The sequence below is a fragment of the Condylura cristata genome, unplaced genomic scaffold (assembly GCF_000260355.1).
Source record: "Condylura cristata isolate star-nosed mole 26May11 unplaced genomic scaffold, ConCri1.0 scaffold00032, whole genome shotgun sequence".
In the NCBI taxonomy this organism is placed as follows: Eukaryota; Metazoa; Chordata; class Mammalia; order Eulipotyphla; family Talpidae; genus Condylura; species Condylura cristata.
The window spans coordinates 264,423-288,021 of record NW_004567133.1 but is presented as its reverse complement, the minus strand read 5'-3'; the positions used below and the strand labels follow the sequence as shown (position 1 = coordinate 288,021).

The following is a 23,599-nucleotide window of genomic DNA, read 5'->3' as shown; positions in this document are numbered from 1 at the left end:
AATTAATGGCACCGGTCTGGAGGATCAGAATTGCGCACGCGCGGGACACCTACTCTGTCTCGCGCGCTAACTTTGCAGCCAATCAGATTTCGCGCTGCAACCCGAGTGTCAAGGGCTCACCAGTCGAATCTAGGGGACGGGACGCCGGGGAGTCAGTGGCGAGAGGGGGCGGGACGAGCTGCGGGCTCGCACCGTTCTCGCGGCCCGAGTCTCTGCGGTCCAATGGGAGAGGCCTGCAGCCCAAGGCAGGGGGGCGGAGCGTTGGTGGCTGCCGAAATCCGAGCCGTCCAGGGCTGGCCAGTGGGAGCGAAGAGGTGGGTGGGGCCTGGCCAATCAGCTTGCAGAACAGGCGAGGCTGGGGGTTGAGGAGCCCTGCGCAGACGCCCGCAGGCTTGGAGCGACTGTCAGGGCAGCCCGGCGTGCGGAGGCGGCTTGAGGAGGCGGGAAGGCGGCAGTGGTTGAAGGGGCAGTAGCTGAGTTGCGGAGAGAGGTCGGAGAGAGTGGGCAGCTATGGTGATGGCCGCAAAGAAAGGTCCAGGTCCCGGTGGCGGTGGGGGGAAGGCGGAGGCGGAGGCGGCCTCGGAGGTGTGGTGTCGCCGGGTGCGGGAACTGGGCGGCTGCAGCCAGGCCGGGAACCGCCACTGCTTCGAGTGCGCCCAGCGCGGGGTCACCTACGTGGATATCACCGTGGGCAGCTTCGTCTGCACCACTTGCTCCGGCCTCCTGTAAGTGGACCAGCAAGGGGGGAGGACAGGGAAGGAGCAGAGGAGTCGGCCTTGGGGACAGCGAGACCTGGGGCGCAGGCAAAGAGCAGAGGCGGGAGAGGGCGTGGAAGCCGGAGGATGCGCTAACTGTGGTGACAGGGTCTTCTGCTGCAGAGGTGTCACGGGGAAAGGAACGGAGACAAGACACGCACAGCTGGGGTTGGCGTTGCAGGGGACAGGAAAGACACCGGAGAGGAACGGAGAAACTCCCGAAGGGAGGCCAGGTGAACCGCAACTGAAAGTGGGAAGAATTCAAGAGGAGAGAGGGAGTAAATGTTGAAAAAGCCCAGGATGACCTATACCTTTAAAGGGAACTTTAGGGAGGTGGAAGGCAAAAAGAAAAGGGAGAGGCAAGCTGGACTCAAGGTGTACACTTCTTCCTTCTGGCTGGTGCCCATCATGGAGTGTAAGGTGGATAAACCAAGTTAATATAGGTAACTTAACCCAGTTTGACAGCATAGACATTGTAGCAGGTAAGGAGCTAGGTTCTGATGTTAAAGTACAGACCCTAATCTGGATCTGATCTGGAATAATACTCAGAGGTAGGTTTCAAATCTAAGAGAGAGGAATGCTGAAGGATTTCCCAGTGAGGGAACTTAGCTTATTCAAGGGTCTGGGAACCTAGATGAGCCAGTCTTAAGTCCAGTGATTTACACCTGTATGGACCTTGTTGCTATGACTGGATCCTGATAGCATCTGTCAACTCTTTCTAGATTTGGGATGCAGGAGGTATAATGTATAGAATGTGTAATGCTGCACTTAGCACTAGCAGGGTATTTGGGCTTAGCACTAGCAGGGTATTTGGTCCGCCTGAGCTAATTTACAGCCACATATCTACCCCAGGTTTCTAGTTATATAGGTACTTCCCTTCTTCCTCTTTAGGAGATTGTTTGGTTAGATGCTTGGTTAGTGCTAGACCTGTATGTCTATTTTTACAAGTTTATGGAGAGATTAATTTGACTTCAACACATTTGTTTTGCGGTTTTTGTTTGTTTGTTTGCCTTTAACAAGGAGCACTTTCCTTGTTTTCCTTCTCTCCTTACACCTTCAGGAGCTGAGGAGGCAGCAGTATTGTTCTTGCATGACAGATGGGAGAACAGAAGCGAAAGCGGTTTAGTAACTTATCTATTGCCATCTGGGGGTTGCAGTTTTCAGCACTTGTTATTTGATATTAGTTATTATCATGGCAGACCAGAAATGAGGATCCATGTCTCCTACGATACAGTCTGAGATTATTTCTCTACTCAATTTTTACTTCCTTTGCCAAACTTCTATCTATATTCTAATCAACCTCACTTGATAGACTTGACTTTGGTCAAGCCATTATGGCTTTTGGGACAATGGTTGAGTACCCAAGTAGAAGTGTATCAAAAGTTGAGGTGGAGACAAAAATGAATGAGGCCCTTCCTGGTGGTGCAGCGGGTTAAAGCACAGCACTGAGAATCTAAAGCCGCTTCCGCATGAGTTCAATTCCCACCTGCCCCGGAGGTGACCACATGGTGTGGCAGACCTCTCCTGACCCGCCCGCTGCTCCCCTCAGCAGTGTACTTCGTCGATCTGCCTGTTCTGTTCCCCACTCTGTCTCTGGTGAAGCCTCTCACCGCCCCTGAGCCTCTGGCCTGTACCCCAGTTCTGTATGCACATATAAATTTTTTAAAAAAATCTTTAAAAAAAATGAATGAAGAGGATAGAGACTTAAGACTGGGGCAAATACTCTGCGGAGAAAAAGAACAAATATTTATAGCATAAAGTAGAAAGAAAGAGAAGCTTACTACAGATCCTGTTTCAAAAAGGAAAATCTGATGATAGAAAGAAAAGATAAGTTAGGGAAGCCGAAGGATAAAATTGATGGTTTATTAGAGTCTAGGTCCTATGAAGTGTTTAAAAAAAAAGTTAATACGGTCCTACAGTTAGCTGTGGTGGTATGAAAACTGAAATGCTAAGTAAATGGGCAGTACAACGTTATCATTATTTTACAACTCTCGGTGCAGAATATCCCATAGGTAATATTTCCATCTATAATGAATATCCCTCAATCAGGACAGAGGGGAGGCCATCGAATCTAGGACATATTAAAAACCTGGTTTCTTTGCTGGAAATGTTAACTCCTTCTATATCAGTACACAGTTTGCAGAACTTTACCACTTTTCCTTTGTGGTCATAATTGTTGATCTCATTAATGAAAGGTCAAATCCCTATGACCTGAGTAGACTTGGGTGGAGGCAACTATGGCATAAGAATTGTTTAGTTTAATAGAGCAGCAACTGAAGAGGTCTGCCTCTGCCTGTGATGTATTTTAGTGCCTTAGGAAGTTAAATTCCTATGGGACCTTGTCGGAGAAACCTACTAGCCCTTTTCTTTAGATTAGAAAGATTCTAGAGAGAACATATTAGCTTAGTATTTTGGTAAAGAATTATGTGATGGGAGCTCACTCAGGGTGTGATTCTAGAGGTAGTAGTCTTAATTTTTTTTAAATAAAGATTATTTAGGCACACAAGAATTGGGGTACAGGCCAGAGGTGTGGGTGATGAGAGAATGCACCAGAGACAGAGTGAGGAGCAGAATTAGCAGATTGACTGAAATACATTGCTGAGGGGAGCAATGGGCATGACAGGAGAGGTCTACTGCGCCATGTGGGTCAGCTCCCTGGCGGGGGATGGAACTGGTGTGCAGTGGCTGCAGATACTTCATAGTGCTGTTCTTTCACCCGTTGTACCACCAGGGAGGGCCCCATCTACAGGTAGTAGACTTTAGGGAATATTTTAGTGGCTAGAGAATCAGAAGCTAGGCTAGCCCTTTATTAGCAGCCAGTGAGAGAAGAGTGAAGCATCAAGAACCTGAGCCAGTAATTGAAGCTGAACTGAAGGCACGTTGAGATTACAAGGAGAGAAATACCAGAAGAAATTGTACAAAGTTGTAGTTTACCTGAGTAACTGTCTGCCTAGATTCTGGTGGTATTTCTCACTCATTCATTTGAGTTCTCATTTGTTCGTTGGTATTTCTCATTTTTCATTCTAATTAGCATGGATGAGGCAAAGCATATAAAGCTCTTAAAAAGGTCTTAAAATACTGCCTGTGTCCACTGATGTGCTGTGGGGAGGGCTGGAAGCCAACAGATGGGTGGTAGGCAGAATGTGATAGGTGGGGCTTAGTGCTGGCTGCAGAAGAGGGGTGGGGGCGTAGTGGAGAAGCATGGCTCCATGTGACACACACCAGCCAACATCTTAAGTCTACACAGTTGATTGTCCACGTATTGGGTTTTTGTGGTGCTGGGAGGTGCAAATTGTGGTAAGTCAAAGTGATACATTTCATTGGTTCCGTCAGTCAACAAACATTTTTTGAGTGGTCATGTCCCAGACACTGTTTTAGGCACTAGAGCTATACTGCTAAACAAAATTGACTGAGTCTTTCTTGTAGATTACAGCCTAGTGGAGACCATGGAGTATAGAAGTCATTATGCAATTGCAGGTAGTGATAAGTGATACGAAGTAAAGGAAAGCTCAGCATGGGCTGGAAAGCAGTGGGAGCTCACTAGAGATATGATGACATGAGAACGTAAGAGATGGTCTAGGTTAAAAGGAAGAAGTTATTGAGGACGAAATTACATACTTAACCAGAGAAAGAGATAACAGGATTGGTTGATTTTGAAAGTCAGTTTTCTGTTGAGTATGTTACAAATATGTCTGACTCTTAAGGGGACGGTGTGTTTTGGAGGCGATGAACACAATTACCAAGTACCCAGCTGGCACCAGTGACTGATGCAGCAAGTTTAACTATTCCAGCCAAAGTTGAAGTTTCTGAGGGCTGAGGGAAAATTCAGACTTTAGTATTGGTGGAGGAGTATGACTGTACCTTCAGCTCTGCACATGTGAGCTCATTCTCATTCTCTCTCTTTTTTAATGAGAAATATTTTCTCAGCTGTAGCAAAACCCCACAGCGTTGGTGTGAGGGCCTGGCAGAGATGCTGCTAGTTTCTGCCATTTCTAAATTTACATACATGCTGCCACAATCGTAGATCCCAAATGTGACCTAGTTTTATTCGCTTGGTTTTCTGCCAATACCTAATTTCCTTAACCTGGATATAGATCCATTTTATTTCCCCAATGTATACTTAGGCTTGTTTGTTTAGTTGTATTTCTAACTCTTCCACTAGAGGATGAATCTACCAGTTGAACCTAAGACAGGACAAAAATTGCCACAAAAAAGGGTTTATTAAATGCACTGGACTTTGGTGATGGCACATGGGTGATTTGGTGATGGGAAGCCAATGAGGATTACAACTGAGATGGAAAAATGCACAAAATTATGTAAAAATAAACTATTATAGTATTTTTTTAAAACCCAGAATATATCTAGTAAGAATAGGTGTTGTATATAAAACTTTTGTTCTGATAATACATACATCCCAAAAAAAGAAAAAAGGGTTTATTTCCAAAGTGTTGCTTAAATGTTCCTTTTGTTTTGGTTTATCTGGGTGCCTCAATGGATAAACCACTTTCTTTGGAAAGGAAATAGATGTTGAGCCCTGAGGTCCCACTGACATCCAGTGTGGGCCTTACTTTTGACACCCAGGTTTTTTCACCAAAGCATGTTACATGCTTCTCTGACCTGGGTCCATCCTTTAATCCATATCCTTCCGGTCTCAGCAGTGGGTGTTTGACTCTTCTACTGGGTAACTTCATTCTGATAATGGGTCTAAGGATTAAGCTGGACAGAACTCTGGGCTGACTGTCAAGGGATGTGCTTGATGGCTCTTGTTTGCAAGGAGTTCCCCAACCCCTTGTGCATCAGTTTCCATGACTTGCTAGTGGTAGTTCCTTGTTGAAGCCCTTTTATCTCCAAGAAAGGGAGTATGTAGTATGCTGTTCAGTAATTCATGACTTATGCAGTTGTCTGGGTTAGAGAAGTAGACATACACCTTGCTCAGGTTCATTCTCGTCCTTCCATCACCTTTCACCTATGTGGGCAGAATCTCACCAAATTACAGATGTAGGCATGTCATCACAAGGAACCCATGGACAATTTTGAAAAGCCCCTGACAAAACAATAAATTACCAAAGGGGGAGGGGAGGTGTAAAAGGATTGAGGTTGAGCCTCAAAAGGAAGGCAGCTGGTTCAGGATTCTCTCCGGGGCTCTGCTTTAGAGGACTGCTGTTTATCATTGTCGCTGAGGAGGAACTACAGGAAATGGGTTGAAGTAGGAGAATTTAGATTGGGAAGAGGCTTCCTGAAATTACTGAAGTTGACCCTGGAGCAGAGTAAAGGGGAAGCCTTCCTGTTAGGGATGATTAAGAGGCCCAGATGGGGGCTCTTCCTGGTGATGTTTGGATCCACGATAAGAACCAAACCCTGCTCAGAGGCAGAGGAGTCAAATCTCAGTAGCAATGAAACACAATCTGGGGTGTATGAATTTGAACACAAATATTCAGAGGCAAGGAATTCCCGAGGACAAATTTGGCACAAATGAAAGAAGTTGGGTGCTGGGTAGAACTGTTTTTTTCCATTGTTGACCTGGCAGAACCTTCTTTATCTGAGCAGCTGAGCAGGTTTGAAGCTTTTATGAAGCAAGGTAGAAGCCAAATATGGGCCACTTTGAGAATGATGACCATACCAAAACAAAAGGTGTGGTAGATATTTGTATAAATAGTAATATGCTTAACAACATCAAAGGGAGAGAGGCAAAGTGAGAAAATTTAGACACACTAGGATCTATTGCAAGTGCTTTACTTGCTGAGTAATTCTGAGGCCTTCAAGAGTGATTCAGAGGATTTCAAATGTCATTTAGGTGCCTGTGAAAAGGAAACTGAAGTCACAAAAGACATCATCGATGGGCTGAAGGTCTAGATCCTAGTCAGCCATGTGCTTTCAAATGGAAAAAGTTGCCCTAGTCTAGGCAAATAAATGTGCCTTTCTATGTCCCCAGCACCTCTTGGTTCAAAATAACAGTGGATTTGCTGAGATAACTAAAGGGCACTGTCTCCTCCAAGCTTTCACTTCTCTTGGGGGAGAACCTGAGTTATGTTGAAAGCTAGGTCTGTTTAATTCCCAGCCAGTGACTCACATCTGTCCCATTGTGTGACCCAGTAGGCGGCCAACACGACGCAGCACCCCTCAACCAGCTATGGGGACGGGAGGGGGCTCTTGTTTCTCCAGTGCTGCTCCCATCAGCAGTGCCCTCTGTGATTCAAGAAACAAATGCCGTGTAACTAGGCCTCTTCCTGGGCTGCAGAGTGTGGCCTTGTAGAGAATTCACCCTGCCCCCCAAACTGTGGCTCTGGTTATACAAAGTCTACTCTACAGACATCAAGGTCAGAGCAGTGCCTTTTATACTGTGCTGTGGAAACATCCTGTTCTATCAGATTCGCTTGGCCCTAAGCACTTGAATCACTTCTTATTTTCTCTTCATCCTGTCACCCCCTCCCTTCCCACTCCCCCCACCCAAAAACAACCCCTCCACTCCAGGCTCAGTCATAGGAAGTTCTGTTGTGCGCAGCATCCCCTCTAGAGTGATGCCTAAGCCTGGTACTCCCCACCCCCACGCCACTAGGAAACACACCTCCCTGTTTATGCTTTACTAACACTTCCTGGTTGACTTTCAGGAAACGTCAATGACCTTTTTGTGATTGGCTTAAAATTGCTATTCTAGTGTAAACATAATACCTTTTATCTTCCGGTGACCATTTCTCTTCCTTCCTCCACTTCAGGATTCTGGTGCCACATTCTCGAACATCCATCTGTGTGTGTCTAAGTGCTGCCTTACTGCCTGAGAAACACTCATATTCATGCTCCCTGGGCCCTTCTTGTAAGCAAGAACCAGGTGATAGAAGGCTAGATCCTACCTACAGAGTGCCTTATTGGCAAAGTAAATATTTTTTAGTGGGAGGTTAGAAGACCAGGATCATAGAAGTCTTTCTGAGGTCTGCTTTGGGTGGACTTCAGAAAGGCCTGGCATAATGAGAAGCAGGGTTCCTTGTGGTTAAGGTGAGAAAGAGCCGGGGAAGGATTGTAAAAGCAGTCTGTCATTCATCAGACTCTTTAAAAGAGAAAACTGGGATATCTCTGAAACGTGACCAGAAGGCCCTTCAGTGGAGAACAAACTTAAGATTTACTGTTTGGCATGTAGTAACAAAGCTTTACTTTTGGTTTTCCCTGTACTTATCTTTCCTTAGCATATCCATCCTCTTTGGTATAACTTGTCTTTTTTTTTTTTTAATATTTATGTATTTATTCATACAGAACTGGGGTACAGGCCAGAGATGCGGAGGGTGAGAGGATTCACCAGAGACAGAGCAGAAAGCAGAACAGGCAGATCTAGGAAGTACACTGCTGAGGGCAGCAGCGGGCGGGTCAGGAGAGGTCTGCCGCGCCATGTGGTCACCTCCGGGGCAGGCGGGAATCGAACTCATGCGGAAGTGGCTTTAGCTTCCTAGTGCAGTGCTTTAACCTGCTGCGCCACCAGGGAGGGCCAGTATAACTTGTCTTTTAAAGTACTAGTTACTTTAAGACCCATTACTTCAAAGTCTAGCAGTGGAATTGCTGAAAAATGTCCTCAATTATAGCCTCCAGGGTCTTGTCCTTTGTTAGAATCCTGTAATCATCCAGAAGGGCAGCTGCCCATTTTGCTCACTCTGCAGTGGTACCATTTGTCCCCTTCCTGCACCCCCACTTGCACTCACATGTGCCAGACCTGACAGGTGCTTTGATTCTCTGGCGGCATCTGCAGTGTGAATGTGCTCCCCCACCTTCCTCCAGCATCTCCACTGGGTGAATCTTGTTATCTCTCCCTGCTCCCTCATTTTCCCTGACGCTGTCAGCCAGGCTCCTTTACTGGTTACTTATATTTTCACATCTTGATTTGCCTACTGTTTCCAGGAGAGTAAAAGTGTGAAGAGGCCTCTTCCACTGACTGTTTTTCCTGCCTGACTGCTCTTTCACCCTGGTCCCAGGGTCTAGTGTATTTGTATTAATTTGGACAGTTCTGTTTTAATCTAAGGAGGGTAGTAGATCCAGAGTCAAACCAAAGGCTAAGGAAAGGAGAATCTATGAAACCTTTCCTGGCTTAGCCTCAAATGTCCCATTAAGAAATCTCTGCGCCTTCTCTGTTGTGGTCTCTGCAGGGCTTCTGTGGGCAGAAGTGGACTCCCAGGCAGTTAGCAGAACTCACAAATTTGACTCACAAGCATCTCTACGGGGTATATGTTCCTGACTCGTGCCCTCTTATACCTCATGGTTGTACTTGGCTTTCTCCTGCTTTGTTGAAAGAGTTAGAAATAAAAAAGTCAGAGACGTTTATTTTCTTCAAGGCTCTCCTTGAAAGAAAGGGACTCCCTACCTTTGTGCCAACCTTCTCAGTAGACCAGAAGAGGGGCATCCTGCCTAGGGACTGTTTCTTGTCTCCAGAGCTTATCTTTGCCAGTCTCGTCAGGAGCCGTCACGAGCATCATTTGGCCTCTCTCAGGCTTGTGGGCTTGGTGTCTGCGGACCCTGGGACCTTGAGGATGTGCTGTCGGTGAAGGGCCAGGATAAGCAGACAAATGGAAGAGACTCCAACTCTGAGTTCCAGAAACGTCCCTGCTGGCTGCCCAACAACATTGTTGGGGTCTGAACCAGAGTAGGAGGAAGCTTCTGGATGGGCTGCCTCTCCCTTTCCCTCTGCAATACTGAAATCACAATATGTTCCTGGTTCTGTGGTTCCTGTCTCTTTAGAAGCCTCCACAATATTCTTGTTTCCTTCTTCCCTTGAATTAGGAAGCAGCTTCAGGCAGAAGGTTCTATCTGAACTTAATTGATGTCTTATTTTATCCTTCCTCCCTCCCTTTCCCACAAATAGACCTGCAGTGCTAACCATGTTATACTTTGTCTTTCCATTTCTCTCCCACAGGCGAGGCCTGAACCCTCCTCATCGAGTCAAGTCCATCTCCATGACAACTTTCACTGAGCCTGAAGTAGTATTCCTGCAGTCCCGGGGCAATGAAGTGAGTAACCCACTACAGCTGCCTTCTTGCCAGCAGAGCTTCGTCTCAACATTATAGAAAATCCCTACAGTTCTCTCTTTTGGTCAAGTGCCTCCTATTTTTTAGTATGTAAGCTTTTTTGTCTTGTGTTCATTTAAATATTCACAGAGGCATACCTTGGAGATGCCTCGGCTTCTGCTCCACATCACCTCTTTAAAGCAAAGGCCGTTAATAAGGCGAGTCACAGGAATGCTTTTGGTCTCCCAGTGTGTGCAAAATCATGTCCCCACTAGACTGTCGTCTTTAAGTGTGCAGTAGCATTGCATCTAAAACAACAGTGAACAGACCTTAATTAAATGTGACACAGAGACACAAAGTGAGCTTGTGCTGGTGAAGAATGGCGCCAGCAGACTTGCTCAATGCAGGCTTGCCACAAACCTTCAATTTGTAGAAACTGCAGTGTCTGCAGGGTGCAGCAAGCAAAGTGCAATAAAACAAGGTATGCCTGTCCCAGTCGTGTTTGTGTGAGCCCCTTGATGGAGGAATCTGGGAAAGAGCAACATCTCTGTGGCGTGACCCCTGGACACGTATGCAGGGAAAGGGGGAGGGCCCCACACAGATACGCATTCCAGGTGGACTGGACTGGGCCCTTTGGGTAAGATGTCCTGGAGTCAGCTTTGCTGACTTGAGCCTAAACAAGCCACCTGTCAGTCCACCACATTTTTGTGAATGTGAGTTAAACCCCTTCCCCATCTAACTCAATTGGTGGGAAGTTGCTTTCTTGGTGTTTGGTGGGTGCTTTGTCTTACTTGGAGGGTGTCCTTGAAACCTCAGCCCTGAAAAGTGTCCCTGACCCTATCTCCATTCAAATTTGGTTTCTCATAATTCTCATGGCATTCCGTTTCCCTTTAGTGAGTTGTGATTAATGCATATTGTACATTTATTTTTATTTCGCTAAGGCGCTCGTCAGTTTTATCAGGTCTGCTTCGTAGGACTACCTAGATGCTCATACTGTGTCCATGCTCAAACCCTTGTTGATGAATAAATTGGAGGTGCTGTCATTGCCAGTTCATGCTTTCTACCTCCAATTCCTCCTCCAGGTTTGCAGGAAGATTTGGTTGGGTCTTTTTGATGCTCGGACCTCTTTAATACCAGATTCCAGGGATCCTCAGAAGGTGAAAGAGTTCCTCCAGGAAAAATATGAGAAGAAGAGATGGTAAGGAGGAGGAAAGAAATTACTGTGGAGACACGTGTCCAAATACTTCATCTGACAGTCCAGTTTCTACGGTTGAATTTGGGCTTCTCTCAAAGGCTAGATGTATTGGAATCTGTCCCACTCAGATTCAGTTAGGGCTAAATTGTGACTTCTAATAATAAACAGGAAAGGGCAACTCTTCCCCAATCACTAACCTTGCAATTTTGATGTCCCTCTTTTGGGGAGAGAAGCTTGATTGGAGAAGAGAGCAAGGCCTGTGAGAGTGGGGTTAGTTTTCATGCCTCAGTGATCTTACACAGAGGGGAGGTGGCTGGAAGCACATGTCCTATAACCCATCATTTCTTTTGCAGTTTGTATGTATCCTGTCCTCCTGATGAGAACAGCATCTCTATTCACCCTTGTTTTTCTCTCTCTGGGTGTCACTTTCTCACTTCTGATCTCTGGGGTGTTTGTGACAAGAGGGGTGCTGAAGGGTTGGGGAGTAGCCACTGTGTGGAGAAGAGAATGCACAGAGCAAGGGGTGTGAGTACGAAAGCATTTTGGAGTCCCAGCTAGGGGTCTCCTTAGGATAAAGAAGATATTTCCAGAATAGAGGCCACACATCAAGTAGTGGAAGGAGGACCTAGAGTAGGAAGTCAGAAAGCAGGATTGCCTGTTCATCAGTTTAGTTGCTGGTATTATTATTTGAAACTCAGATTGTTTGAGGTGACCACATAGAGGAGGGAAAAAGAGACATAGGCTAGAGCAAACTAAACATTTCTCCAGGAAAAAAAAAGATCAGCTGACAGTAAGATGGAAACTCAGATGGGCAGAACTTTGCTAAATTACTTATTTCAAAAAAGATGTATTTATTTATTTATACATAAAAGAACTAAGGTGCAGGACAGAGGTGCAGGGGGTGAGAGGATTCACCAGAGATAGGATGGGAAGCAGAACAGGCAGATCTACTGAAACACACTGCTGAGGGGAACAGGAGGCAGGACAGGAGAGGACTGCGGTGCCATGTGGGCCACCTCCCTGGCTGGGGATCAAGCCCAGGCCCAACAGTGATAGCACTGAGATTTAACCCTTAGGTCATCAGAGAGGCCCCACTCTTTCATTTAAAAGAGAGGAATTGGCAGAGAAAACTGAGAAAGGAGTTGAACTGTTTTCCCAAGAATCTAAGCCAAGCATGGTCATTTTACCCCTCGCCTTTCACCTTTCAGCCTAACTATTCTTTCTCCAAGGTATGTCCCCCCAGACCAAGTCAAGGGGCCCACTTATACCAAAGGCAGTGCCTCCACCCCTATCCAGGGCTCCATCCCAGATGGGAAGCCCCTGCGGACACTTCTGGGTGATCCTGTGCCATCTCTCTCAGCTGCTGCCTCCACCTCTAGCCAGGTAACTCTCAGATGTGCCCTTCACTATTTGGAGTTGGGAGAGAGGGGTGTCTGCAGAAGGTGAGCTGTAGCTCCAGGAGACTGTGTCCCTGTGTATCTCAGGGCCATCTTGACTAATATGCTCTATGGTGTATAGTGTGGGACTTGGTGTACCCAGAAGCCAGAAAAGTGAGTATGAGAGGGCCCGGGCAACTGCCCAGGAAACCTGTCCATTGGGGGCACTTTCACATTCTTTTCCTTTCACCATTGCCCACTGCAGGGGCAGCCAGAGGAGCCGCATGGAGGAGGGCCTGGGGCATGTCTGGGCATCCAAGTGCTATTGGTGATTCCTTCTCCAATCTCTCGCTCAGTCTCAGGCACGGTCGGCCCAACCCCGGAGCTCTCAGCCACCTGCCCACTCCTCAGTCAAGAAAGCCAGCACTGACCTGCTGGCTGACATCGGTGGAGACCCCTTTGCCGCCCCCCAGGTGGCACCAACCTTTGCTGCATTCCCAGCCTTTGGGGGTAAGCCGGGCTCAGGATGAGAACCTCCCTGCAGCAGATATACCCAAGGAATTCACTCTTTGGGGTGACCAAATTGTACTTGGTTCTGGCTCTTTGTGAACAAAGGTGATGGTAATTTTGAAGTGTGGAGGCTGGGAGGGGTAGAGCCACCTAAGTATAGCAGGGGTCAGTTTAGGGGCTTGGGTCACTGAGGACTACAGTGGGGGCTCCTAGCACTTCCTTTTTAGAAGCCTGGAAATAGCTTTTGTAATACTTTGTTTATGTAAAATGGGGAAGGGGGTTTTATGTGTGCCATTTCCCCTCCCCTCTACCCAGAGATCAGCAGGAGTCAGTAAAGAAATGAGTAAAGTGTCATCTAGTTTCCCTTTCTCTTTAGAGCTTCTTCCCACACACAGTTTTGTTTTGTTTTTTCACACTGAGCCCTTCAAAAATGTTAATGCCTCATGGAGAAAGAAAAAAGATGACATTCCCTTTCCCCTGGCTCTCTGCCCCACCCTTCCCCTCTGAAGAGGACTCTGGAAAGGCAGGTGTTCCATGGAGCTGCCTCGGCTTTAGAATTAGTAGATATTGTCGATGTGTATACATTTGATGCATGGCTTCTTTGTATTCCTTCCTCCCCTTAGGCCAGACACCTTCCCACGGGGGCTTTGCCAACTTTGATGCCTTTGGCAGTAGCCCCAGCTCTTCTGCATTTGGAAGCATTCCTCCGGCTGGCCACGCCCCGTTCCAGGCCCAGCCAACACCCGCAGGTAAACCTGGCCCCAGCAGGGTCCCCTCTCTTCTGTTGCTTACAGTTGTCCACATCCACCCATCAACCTTCACTCACATCTCCATGTGTGGAGGGACAAAAGACAAGGCCAAACTGCAGGAAGGGATAAGAGGAATCCAAGGAGATTCTTGTCAGAAGGAGGGGCTTTACTGTTTTGCTCTCTCACGTAAGGAAAATGGTGAAAGTTACCACAGGAGTTGTGCAGGTCGGGTGCTGGACTGCTGACAGGGAAGTATGGAGACGTGCATCCGAGAAAAATCGGGAATGAACATGCTCCCTAAACTGCTCTGAGGTTGTGTATTATAGACTGCCCAAAGAGGCCAAGGACAGGATCACAGTTGAAGGTAGTTTCCGAAGTCTCCACCTGTTCATCTCAGAGCAAAGCCTGTGAACTCTGTGTTGTGTAACGGTTTGAGTGAAAGGCAGTCTCAAGGCTGCCTGGGGGCCGGCTTCCTCCCTTAGCTCCCAGTTTGCAGATCCTGTGGGCTGCCCCTGTTGCTGTGGACATTCTGCACACCCTGAGGGCAGCTGGAGCACTGTACGACCAGATATCTGGGGAAGCCAGTGACTTACACTCTTTCTTTCTCCCTCCCAACCTGCCCACCCTCTCCCTTCTGAACCCCATCACTGCCAGCCAGTCGGATGTTAACTGGAAGTTACAGCTTTGGTAAGTTCTCTCCTACCCACAGCCTGCCCAAGGTAGGAGCCTATCTCGGGTCCTTGGATCCGAGTTTTGAGGTCCAGAAGGAGTCCTTCAGATTTGGCCATTCTCCCGATGAAGCAGTTAAGCAGTTTGCCTAGTCATGCAGCCCACACAGTGGCAGAGCAGGCCCAAGCCCAGGCTTCTTAACTTCCGCTCTGCCACAGCCTTTCTACTGCACTGCTGTGAACTGGTTGGTTGCTTTCATTTTTATTTTATTTTTCTGTTGGGATAAGAGACATTTTATATTGGTAAAAGTTAAACGTCACGAAGTTCTCATATCGTGAATGTAAAGTAATCAACAGTCTAACCTTGATTCATAAAGTAAAATCCACCAGACACAATGAAAAGCTAATAAACTGACAGAACAGGACACTCCTGTAGACCGTCACAAGACTGATAAACTAGACAAGTGAGGAAGAAAGCAGAACACTTAGCTAAGAGCTTAACAGGTTTGAGCTATGTACATAGAAGTTCATCACCAAAAGACAGAATGTATGTTATTTTCAAACAGACTGAGAAACAAAAATCTCCATAAATTCTGACAAATAAAAATTGCATAGGTTGTATTCTGTGTGATAAAAGATGACCTAAACACAGATTCAGGATAAGGCAGATCAGGGGAAAACACAATATGGAAAACAGACCAAAAGTTAATAGTCATAATGTGTTTTTATATAAACTCCTACTCACAAGAAAGACTAGAATTATCAACAAGGGATGCAAGCAATTAATACCCTGTTTTTCTGTGTGAATTTGAAAAGGTCTTCAACTAATTGGGGAAAATGCAATTTAGGATAATACCATTTTGCACGAAACATAGACAAAAATGTCAGACTGATAACGGCCAGTATGGCATGGAGAGATGGGTGCAGCATGGGAGGTTGTAAATTGACACAGAAATCGCCAGTTTAGCAGAGGGCAGTGTTCCTAGGGCTGGGGTTACTAAACAAAACAGCCTATACACCGTTGTAACTTAGTCCTTTCAGAAATATATTCCAAGCACAACTGATTGCTTTCAATAGAACCCTGAAGGGCCAACTTTTAAAAAGCAGAGAAGGAAGGACCTGGAGCCATCCCATTCTGAACCTGGGATGAACCCTTTGTCCAGCGTCTGGACAAAAAGCAACAGTCTACAGCCAGAGCCAGAGCCAGCCAGCATGTGTGAGGCTCTGGCCAAAGCTTGCAGTGTCCACCTACTATCTTCAAGAAGAAAAGAACTCCACTTTGTGCTTGAGTAAATTTGCTCGACCTGACCAGTTACTTGACCCAAATTGAATGGCTGACAAGTGGCAGGTCCCTTTCACTGTCCACCACGCCATGGTCACCAGGGGGTTTCTGTGCGTGTGCCATAAAGAACTTGAGTATGATGCAGGGAGATTTTGGAGACAGGTGGTTGTCTCTTCTGACAAGCCAGTTTGCATTCTTATATTTCTCAGGGGGGTAATGGGGAGGGGAGTTCCTCTGAGCCTGCTATAAGGCATGTTCACAATGCCAGCTGCATGGAGCAAGACTCTGGAAGTATACTGGAAGCAAAGAGAAGGGCAGGTGTTCCTAAGGACTGCCTTCTTTCTGAGGCTGTGCCCTCTACAGGGTGCCTACCCACCTGGGCAAGGGCCTGCTCTGCCCTCTTGTGTCCACAAGGAGACATGGCACTGCCTACAGCTAGGAGGACAGCCCCCTGCCCACCTGTGAGGATGGCAGACCTGGGCCTGACGGATGCTCCCTGATTGAGGTCCCAGCAGGGCTGAACAGGTCTGACCTAAGTGAGGGAAGAGAGCTGCATTCTTCTGGAAATTCCACAGACCCCAGTCAGTCAGGCCAAGAAAGGGCCTGTTGTGTGTAGGACTGGACATGTAGGGCAAGATTAGAGCCTTTCTCTGTTCTCTAGCAAGCCCAGCAATTAGGGAAGGAGAGTGGCCTGGGCGAGCACTGTCTTCATTGCTAGTACTGCTGCAGCAGCCTTTGGAGGCTCGAAGCTGGCAGGTGCTGGGCACCTGTCTGCCCTGTGGCATCTCTGCTTCACCCGGGTAGAGCCACTCACCACCCACTGGTCTTGCGCTCACTGCCTGCCAGTGGAAGACACCCTCTCACAAGGGGTTAGAGCACAGAGATTCCAGTTACAGTTCTGAGGCATTCAGAAAAAAAAGCCCAAAACTGTGCTGACAAGAAACCAGGCTGAGGTTCAGGGGTTTGGTAATGTGGATTTGAAAATTAGTCTTCTTTGCCTCCTGTCCGTATTTTCCTTTCCCTCCCTCCTCTTGTCGCCAAGACGGAAAGTGAAGATTCCCCTTCATCCTTTTCCATTTCTGCAGGGTCTGTGCCATCAGTGTCTTCCTGGATTTCACCTCCTCTCTCCATTTCCACTGACATAGTTCCTTTTTCCACAAACATGCATAAAGTTGCCCATCCTAGAAAATGTGTTCACAGCCTTAGCCATGGTCTTGTCTTACCTGCTGTCTATAGCTGTGTCTCTGGGTAGCGGAGTCCAGTGGCCTTCTTACTCACTTTTTTTAATTGTCCTGTTTTCTCTCTCTCTCTTTTTTTTTACACATTTTATATCATAATAAACATACTCTTCCACACCTTTTTTTTGACTTACTAGTACTGTTAGCTCTCACCAGTACAGTAAACGCTTCCTCATTCTTTATAGCCACACAATAGTCCACTGTCGGGATATGCCACTATTTATTTAACCCACCCCTTACTGATGAACATTTTTTGCTATTAAACAGTGCTGCAGTTCATAACCCTGTATGTGTCATGTTTTGCACATTTGCAAGCTACATGTGTAAGAAAACTACCAGCAATGGAATTGGTCTAGTGGGGACACAGTTGATCCAGAAATAAACAAAAATATCTCACTGTGCTATGAAGGGAGAGAACAGGGTGCTAGGAGAGGAAATGAAAGGTCAAATTCACATTTGTGGGGTAGTGAAGTCTCATGTGAAGACTTGGTTCTGCTGAGTGTGAAGGGAAAGTAGGAGTCAGCGACCCGGGCATGGGGAGGGCGGCTCTCCTTTAAGGCAAAGGTGGGGCTTGCGGACAGGCCACCCCCCGAGGACCCAGGGTGGGGACTGTGTTGGGATTTGAGCCGGTTGTCACATGTTTCCTTTGAGACTTTGTCTTGCTTCACTGACCCTGGGAATAGTTTCTTTTCCCTGAACTATTAAACATCACATGTCTTTTACCAAAAGACGATTTTCAAAACACCCACTTATCTCAAAGAGTTTACAACCAGAAAAATGTGGGCTTAGGAACCAGAGGCCGTAGCAAGTGGTAGCACCCTCGCTGCAGCCCAGCTCTGACTGCAGGTACTCACCCAGCAATTGCTGCTTGACCGCGGGTGTGTGGCCAGCACTGCAAAGTGGGTTTCCCTTCAGGCTAAGAGTCCTCCAGCACTTGTAAAAGTAAAGCCATCTCCCTCTGTAGTCTCATTTTATCCTCACAGCTGCCCAGAGTGACTGACAGGGTCCAGAAATGCATGATACTTAGACACACAGAGTTTGTCTTAAAAGGATAGGGCCCAGGCCTCCTCTCAGGAGCCATGACTGCATGCTCCTGTGCAGTTTTGTAAGCCTCCCCTTACCTTCTGTATTTCTGTACCTGCCTTCTGCCATCTGTCCGACCTGGCAGTCACGTATGCCCACCCTGATCTAAGCCCCCAGCACTGAGGTGGGCCAGCACTGAGGTGGACTCCCAGAAGAAGGCCCCTTGGGCGAGTGGGAATGGTGCCGACGGTCCACATCCAGGAATCTCCAGGGCATCTTGGGGCCTTTCTGCCCTTCCTAGCACCTCCCCCACCCCCTTTTCCTGCCCCTTCATATGACTGACCCATAAATGGAAATGCTGGTTTGAGAAAAGGACAGACTCCTCTCTCTTGAGGAAAAAAATGGGACATGTACGTCAAACTAGCACAGGAGAAATGATGGTGAGACCCAAGGAAGCTCAGCCTTCCTCAGCAGTGGAGACTGAGCACCAGGAGCACTGGGCATCCCGGCATGTCACAATGCCCTGACCTGGAGGGGATGGGATGGTTCAGGAGAGTTGCACTGGCTCACAGCATCCCACGGGTGCCTCATGCCTCACTCCACCCCATCGACCTCACCTCCACCTCCTGCCCTTCCCCCAGCCTCACCAGTACTCCCTGTCTCCTGTGATTACCCAGGGAGCAGCCAGGTGACTCCATTTGGTGCCTCTCCTCTTGCACCTGCCAGTCAGCCGAACAGCCTTGCAGACATGGGCAGCCTCCTGGGGCCATCAGCTGGAGGGATCCCTGGCAGGTAGGTCCAGATATCGGGGGATCTACAAGGAAAGAGAGCTGGCCAAAAAACCCGGCCTGTCTTTTCCCAGCCTCTCAGCTCCTCCTGTCTGGCAGGACAGGGCCTGCCACCTCCTGGGCCCCTGCCCAGCTTGTCTCCCTGCTCGTGGGCCATAGGCATGCCGACTTCTCTCCCCATATCACAGCATCTTCGGGATGCCCAGCCAGGTCCCCATGCTCCAATCGGCTGCAACCAGTGGAAGCAGCACCACAGGGCTCGCCTTTGGAGGTGAGTCTTTGTCTTTGTGAGTCTTTGGGAGGGGATCCACGGAGGAAACTGGGGACTCGGGACAGTTGGGGAGTGGAGCGAGGAGATTTAGAGAAATGTTTAGTTGCCACAGCAGTAAGCCAGTGGGAAAAATCTAACTCTCCATTCCAGCTTTCACCAACCCTTTCACGGCGCCAGCAGCTCACCCACAGCTGCCTTCCACCAACCCCTTCCAGACCAACGGCTTGGCCACGGGTAAGCCTCCCAGACCACGCCCTGGCTGACTCTCCCGTGTCCCTCCTCTCACACCAGCAGGGGGAGCAGCAGGCAGCCTCAGCTGGCTTAGGGTACTGAAACCAGTCTGCTTTGCAGGTCAGCACCGGCCAGGCCAGACCTGTTTTCATTTCCAGGCCGCCTAGCGGGCACAAGAGGGAGAAGCACCCCAAGTCACAGAATCAGACTTGGAGAATAAGGCCCTCCCTACCTCACCAGTTCTGAAGGGTGCTTTAGTGCTGACTGATCAAAGCAGCTGTTTCCCCAGGACTCAGCGGGCCCCTCCTTGACCCACGCTGAGCCACCTGAAGCCTTCACCCCTGTTCCGGGTCCCTCGGCCCATCCTGTGTTCTCTGACCTCCCCTCCAAACCTCTGCTTTTCTCTCTCTAAACTCATGTCCCACCTTCTTTTTTGTTGTTGCTCATAAAAACCTTGAGGTCAGGAAGGGAGAATGATAGCTTCCAGGGCTGCCTGCTTTACATCTGTGGCTTAATTCTCATAGCAGCCCTGGCAGGGGAGAGGATTCGGGCACCCAGGGCGAATCATTTGCTTTCTTTTGTGCAGTTTAATAGAGAGGAGAAAGCTGACCCGTGCCCTGCCCTTGCCATACCTCTGAGGGTAGGTTTGGCAGCTCAGTGGAAGCTCAAGAGCTCCGTGGCTCTTTTAGGGGACTTTTGCTGCGTACTTCGGGAAAAACTACACCCTGTTTCCATATCTTCAAGGGATGTAGGGATAACTGTTCTTCAGCTTGCCTTCCAGAACTCCCCTGAACCCCATGTCCCTCCACAGGGCCGGGTTTTGGGACCAGCAGTGCTGGACCTGGCTTCCCCCAGACAGTGCCACCCACTGGGGCATTTGCCAGCACTTTCCCGCAACCGCTGTTCCCCCCACAGACTTCCATGACTCTGCAGCAGAATGGTAAGGGACTCTACCGGCAGCCTTACTTGCCCCCACGCCCACCCCAAGACTCTGTGTTTGGCATATGCCCACAGGAATACAAGGGAGCCAGCCAGCCAAGCTTTCGGGCTTTCGGCCCGAAAGCCAAGCCTGCCCATGTCCTCTGGTTCTGATTCATCCCCTTCTCCCCGGATTGAGGAAGACCACTCTTGGACTGCCACTTTGGGATGTGCTTGCCCTGCAGGGAAGGCAGGCAGGGCTGAGCCCAGGGTCAGGCTCCTGTCAGCCAAGGTTTGCTTTTGTTTTTCTGCTTCTTAGGCTCTTCCTTCAGCGACTTAGGATCAGCTAAGCTTGGTCAGAGGCCACTGAGCCAACCAGTTGGGATCTCCACCAACCCCTTCATGGTGAGCATCAGTGGCCAGGGGCGTGGCCTGCCTCTGTGGGCAGGAGAAAGGCTGGTGTAGGATGAAACTCCTTGTGACCTTCTGCCTTGTCTGTCAGGGATCAGTGGGTTAGTTCTTAGTGTCTGATCTCTGGCCTTGCCAGTCCTTCTGTCCCCTAATCCTCCACTCCCCTCTTAGTTCCCTCACTTCCCTCTTCCCCAGCACAGTTATTTCTGAACATAAGGAATTCTGAGTTGCAGTTCTTCAGTGGCCCCAGCCTTTCTCCCCTAATCTAACAAATTGTTTTTGTTTCTTTCCAGACTGGACCCTCATCAAGCCCATTTGCCTCCAAGCCTCCCACCAACCCCTTCTTGTAGCACTGTGTCCTGGGGGGCCTCTTCCATGCCCTCTGGGGCCCCTCTACCCCCTGGAGCTCTGGTGACCACTTGCCTGTGGCATTTCTGTGGATCTGAGACCAGATTGGGCTTTGTTTTACAGGGATGGGTCTTGGGGATGGTGAGGTGCTCATGCTTTGCTTGGGGCTTGCAGATAAAAGGGCAACTTTGTGGGTCCACTGCCCCTCCCCCCCAAGGCTTCCTCTCTTCTTCCCTCCAGCCCCTACCCAGGCAGAAGTCCCAGGAGAAGAGACTGCAGGCCTGGCCTAGAGAAGCAATCGTGTTTCAATTCCCAGATTATTAATTACGATGACAGAATCCTCTTCCTCTCCTGCCCTCAGCACACACAGCACCCACTCAGCTCCAGCCCCTGGGTGGAGGACTCTGTGCATACAGATTGACCTGAGCGCCCCTGTGGAAACAACTTTTCCCAAGCCCAACTTCCCAACCCTGTTCACCTTGGGAACAGAAGCGCAGTGGGAAAAGTAGGTAAAGGTGAGGATGAGGCTGGTGTTTGGAGAGACAATGATCAAAGAGTCCCAAAGGCCCTTGGTGCCCAAATTGAGCCAGGGCACCCTTTCTCCCCACCCTACTGGGCAAGGAGGCTTCCACAGTTTTGCTTCCCAGCTCCCTTCCTCATCCTGGGCCTTCAGGATGGATAGTTTTACCTGCATACTTTCACACACCCAACTCCCATCAAGCACTTTAGTTAGCTGTGGTGTCATGTTTGGATACCAGTGTTTTATATTTATACATAGAGAGTTTTCTAATATAGCCTATTATATATACACACACACATAGAGATATATTACTCAGCCACCATTCTTCCCAGATAGCTCTTTTATATGGGGAGCCGGATGAATCCCCATCTGTGCCTCGACCAGCAAAGCCGAGCTCCAGGGGATGGGGGCGGGCAGCCACATGTCCCCAGCACCTCAGAGCCGAGGCTTTTCCAGGGAAAGGTTTTGTGCAATTGGCTGTTTCTGTTTTTTTTTTTTTTTTCCTTTTTTCCACGTGCCTCCCCTGCCCCTGAATCTGCACCAAAGCTGTTGCTGGCAATGTTGGAAAAGAACTGCATTTGAAAGAAAAAGAAAATGGCTCTCCTGGTTTTGGTTTGGGTGAGCTTGAGGGGCTGCCTGTCGATCACATGACTGATCCTGGTGGCCTGAGCCCTGATGATGCCACCTCCTTCAGCTAAACACAACTCACTGCCAGTCAGCCAGTCCCTGTGTGAACTGGAGTCCTGCATTATGGCAGAAGTTAGGGGGTCAGCCAGGGGGAATGGGGGGTGCATTCCCACCGGGTTGGGGGTAGGCAGAGAGCTAAGTGCCAGCACAGATGCAATAGGCCACTGCCCAGTCTGGTGCAGTCTCAGTGGTTCGAGTCTCCACCTGAGGATGTTGTGTCAACAACAGTGGTGTCTGGGTTGTTTGTGTGGTGACAAGACAGCTGGCTTGGGCTAAACACCTCACCCGACAGGCCTGGGATTCAACCTCCCTCTTGCACCATTGCCCAGAAAATCCTGGCCCTTTAGCTGTTCATTCTTGGGATTTCTCTGGGTCATTTCACCTAATGAGAAAGGCGGGGACTATGTTGTCACTTTATTTACTTTGCGGACTTCTCTTAAAATACCTCCAGCTGCTGCTATTTGTCCAGCCAGGTGTGGTCTCCCCACCTTTTCCAAAGCTCAGTACCTGGCCTGACTCATGTCTGTGTTCCTGTATTCCCAGCTCCTGCCCTGTCTCCTTGCAGGGTCTCCCAGTGTGGATTGCCCTCCTTTCACCCCTGAATTTGCTGTGTTCTTTGTTCCCTTCTTTGCCACCCTTGATCTCTGTCCTATTTCTGTTTCCCATTTTCTGCTCAGAGCCAGAAAGGGGAGGATAGTAGGAGGAGCTTTTTCCTTTTCCCCAGCCCCCCCTTTCCTAACTAAAAATACTGAAACTTAAAGGACCCAAAGTTGTGTCCTCTTACTGTTTTGCTCACACTACTGGGCCCTGATCCTCCCTGCAGGACTGCCTCCCAGTCACTCTGTCCCACATGGACTCTAGCCAGTTCACTGGCCAGAGCTGGATGACCCCAGCTAGGCTGGCCTCAGATCTCAGGGCAGAAAAATCAAGAGTTCCCTGGGCATAGGCCGAGTCTAGGACTGCAGCTGCCTCTCTTGGCAAGGAACAACCACAGAGTCGCCTCCATCAGGCCTCTTCTCTCCAGGCAAGTGGCAAAGAATGGAAAAATCCTGGCCTGACAAAATATTTGACTGGGTTCTTCCTGCCCCTCCCTGCCTACGGGTCGCAAATCTGAACCCCACTGCAAGCACTCTAGGTTTCTGACAGGTGCTTGTGTGCCCCTGGCCGGTGCTGTGACTGCTCTGTAGACAACAGTCCTTGGCTGGGCCCCAACCTTCAGTAGGTCATCAGCAGTTGCCCAGATGAATAAGGAAGCAGGAAACAATCCCTGGACCTCCATGCAAAGCTTGGTCCATATTGGAAACGGGATTCTCAAGGGAGGGCTGAAAGTAAAGACCCTCTCCCTGCAGCCCTACACCCCCCTCCCCACAACACAGAAGTAAGGGCTCAGGCCTGGGCACCCAGGAACAACGGGTGGGAGGAGGGAAGAGCACCCCAGCCTCCTACGGGTTCCACTCCCAGTATCAAGATTCTCCTGAGTACTTAAAATGTGAAGAACCCATCCCACATGCACCTGCCATGGGGATGCACGAGTGTCCCCCTCATGTTGGGGAAAGTGGTGTCACCCAGGAGAGCTGAGGTTCTGCTACTTCCAGTCCCTGGGGAGCAACTTGTGTTACCAGGGTAACGGCCTAAAATAAATCTTGTC

The 23,599-nt window shown here is 48.8% G+C and overlaps 1 protein-coding gene across 1 annotated transcript; it reads left to right on the top strand.

The window, feature by feature from the left end:
• The first annotated feature begins 375 nt into the window (after positions 1–375).
• On the top strand, positions 376–22,860 carry AGFG2 (ArfGAP with FG repeats 2). Its single transcript, XM_012731968.1, has 13 exons — positions 376–725; positions 9,646–9,739; positions 10,819–10,934; positions 12,161–12,314; positions 12,664–12,817; positions 13,441–13,566; positions 14,221–14,253; positions 18,455–18,569; positions 18,754–18,836; positions 18,987–19,070; positions 19,879–20,007; positions 20,305–20,390; positions 20,690–22,860. Exons 1-13 carry the CDS (start codon positions 511–513, stop codon positions 20,744–20,746), a joined length of 1,446 nt encoding a protein of 481 aa, XP_012587422.1. The 5' UTR covers positions 376–510; the 3' UTR covers positions 20,747–22,860.
• The last annotated feature ends 739 nt before the right edge of the window (positions 22,861–23,599 follow it).

Coding starts and splice junctions, on each gene's coding strand:
- AGFG2 (XM_012731968.1), top strand. CDS start 511: ATGGTGATGGCCGCAAAGAAAGGTCCAGGTCCCGGTGGCGGTGGGGGG. Junction 9,740..10,818: donor TGCAGTCCCGGGGCAATGAA/GTGAGTAACCCA, acceptor TTCCTCCTCCAG/GTTTGCAGGAAGATTTGGTT. Junction 10,935..12,160: donor AAATATGAGAAGAAGAGATG/GTAAGGAGGAGG, acceptor TCTTTCTCCAAG/GTATGTCCCCCCAGACCAAG.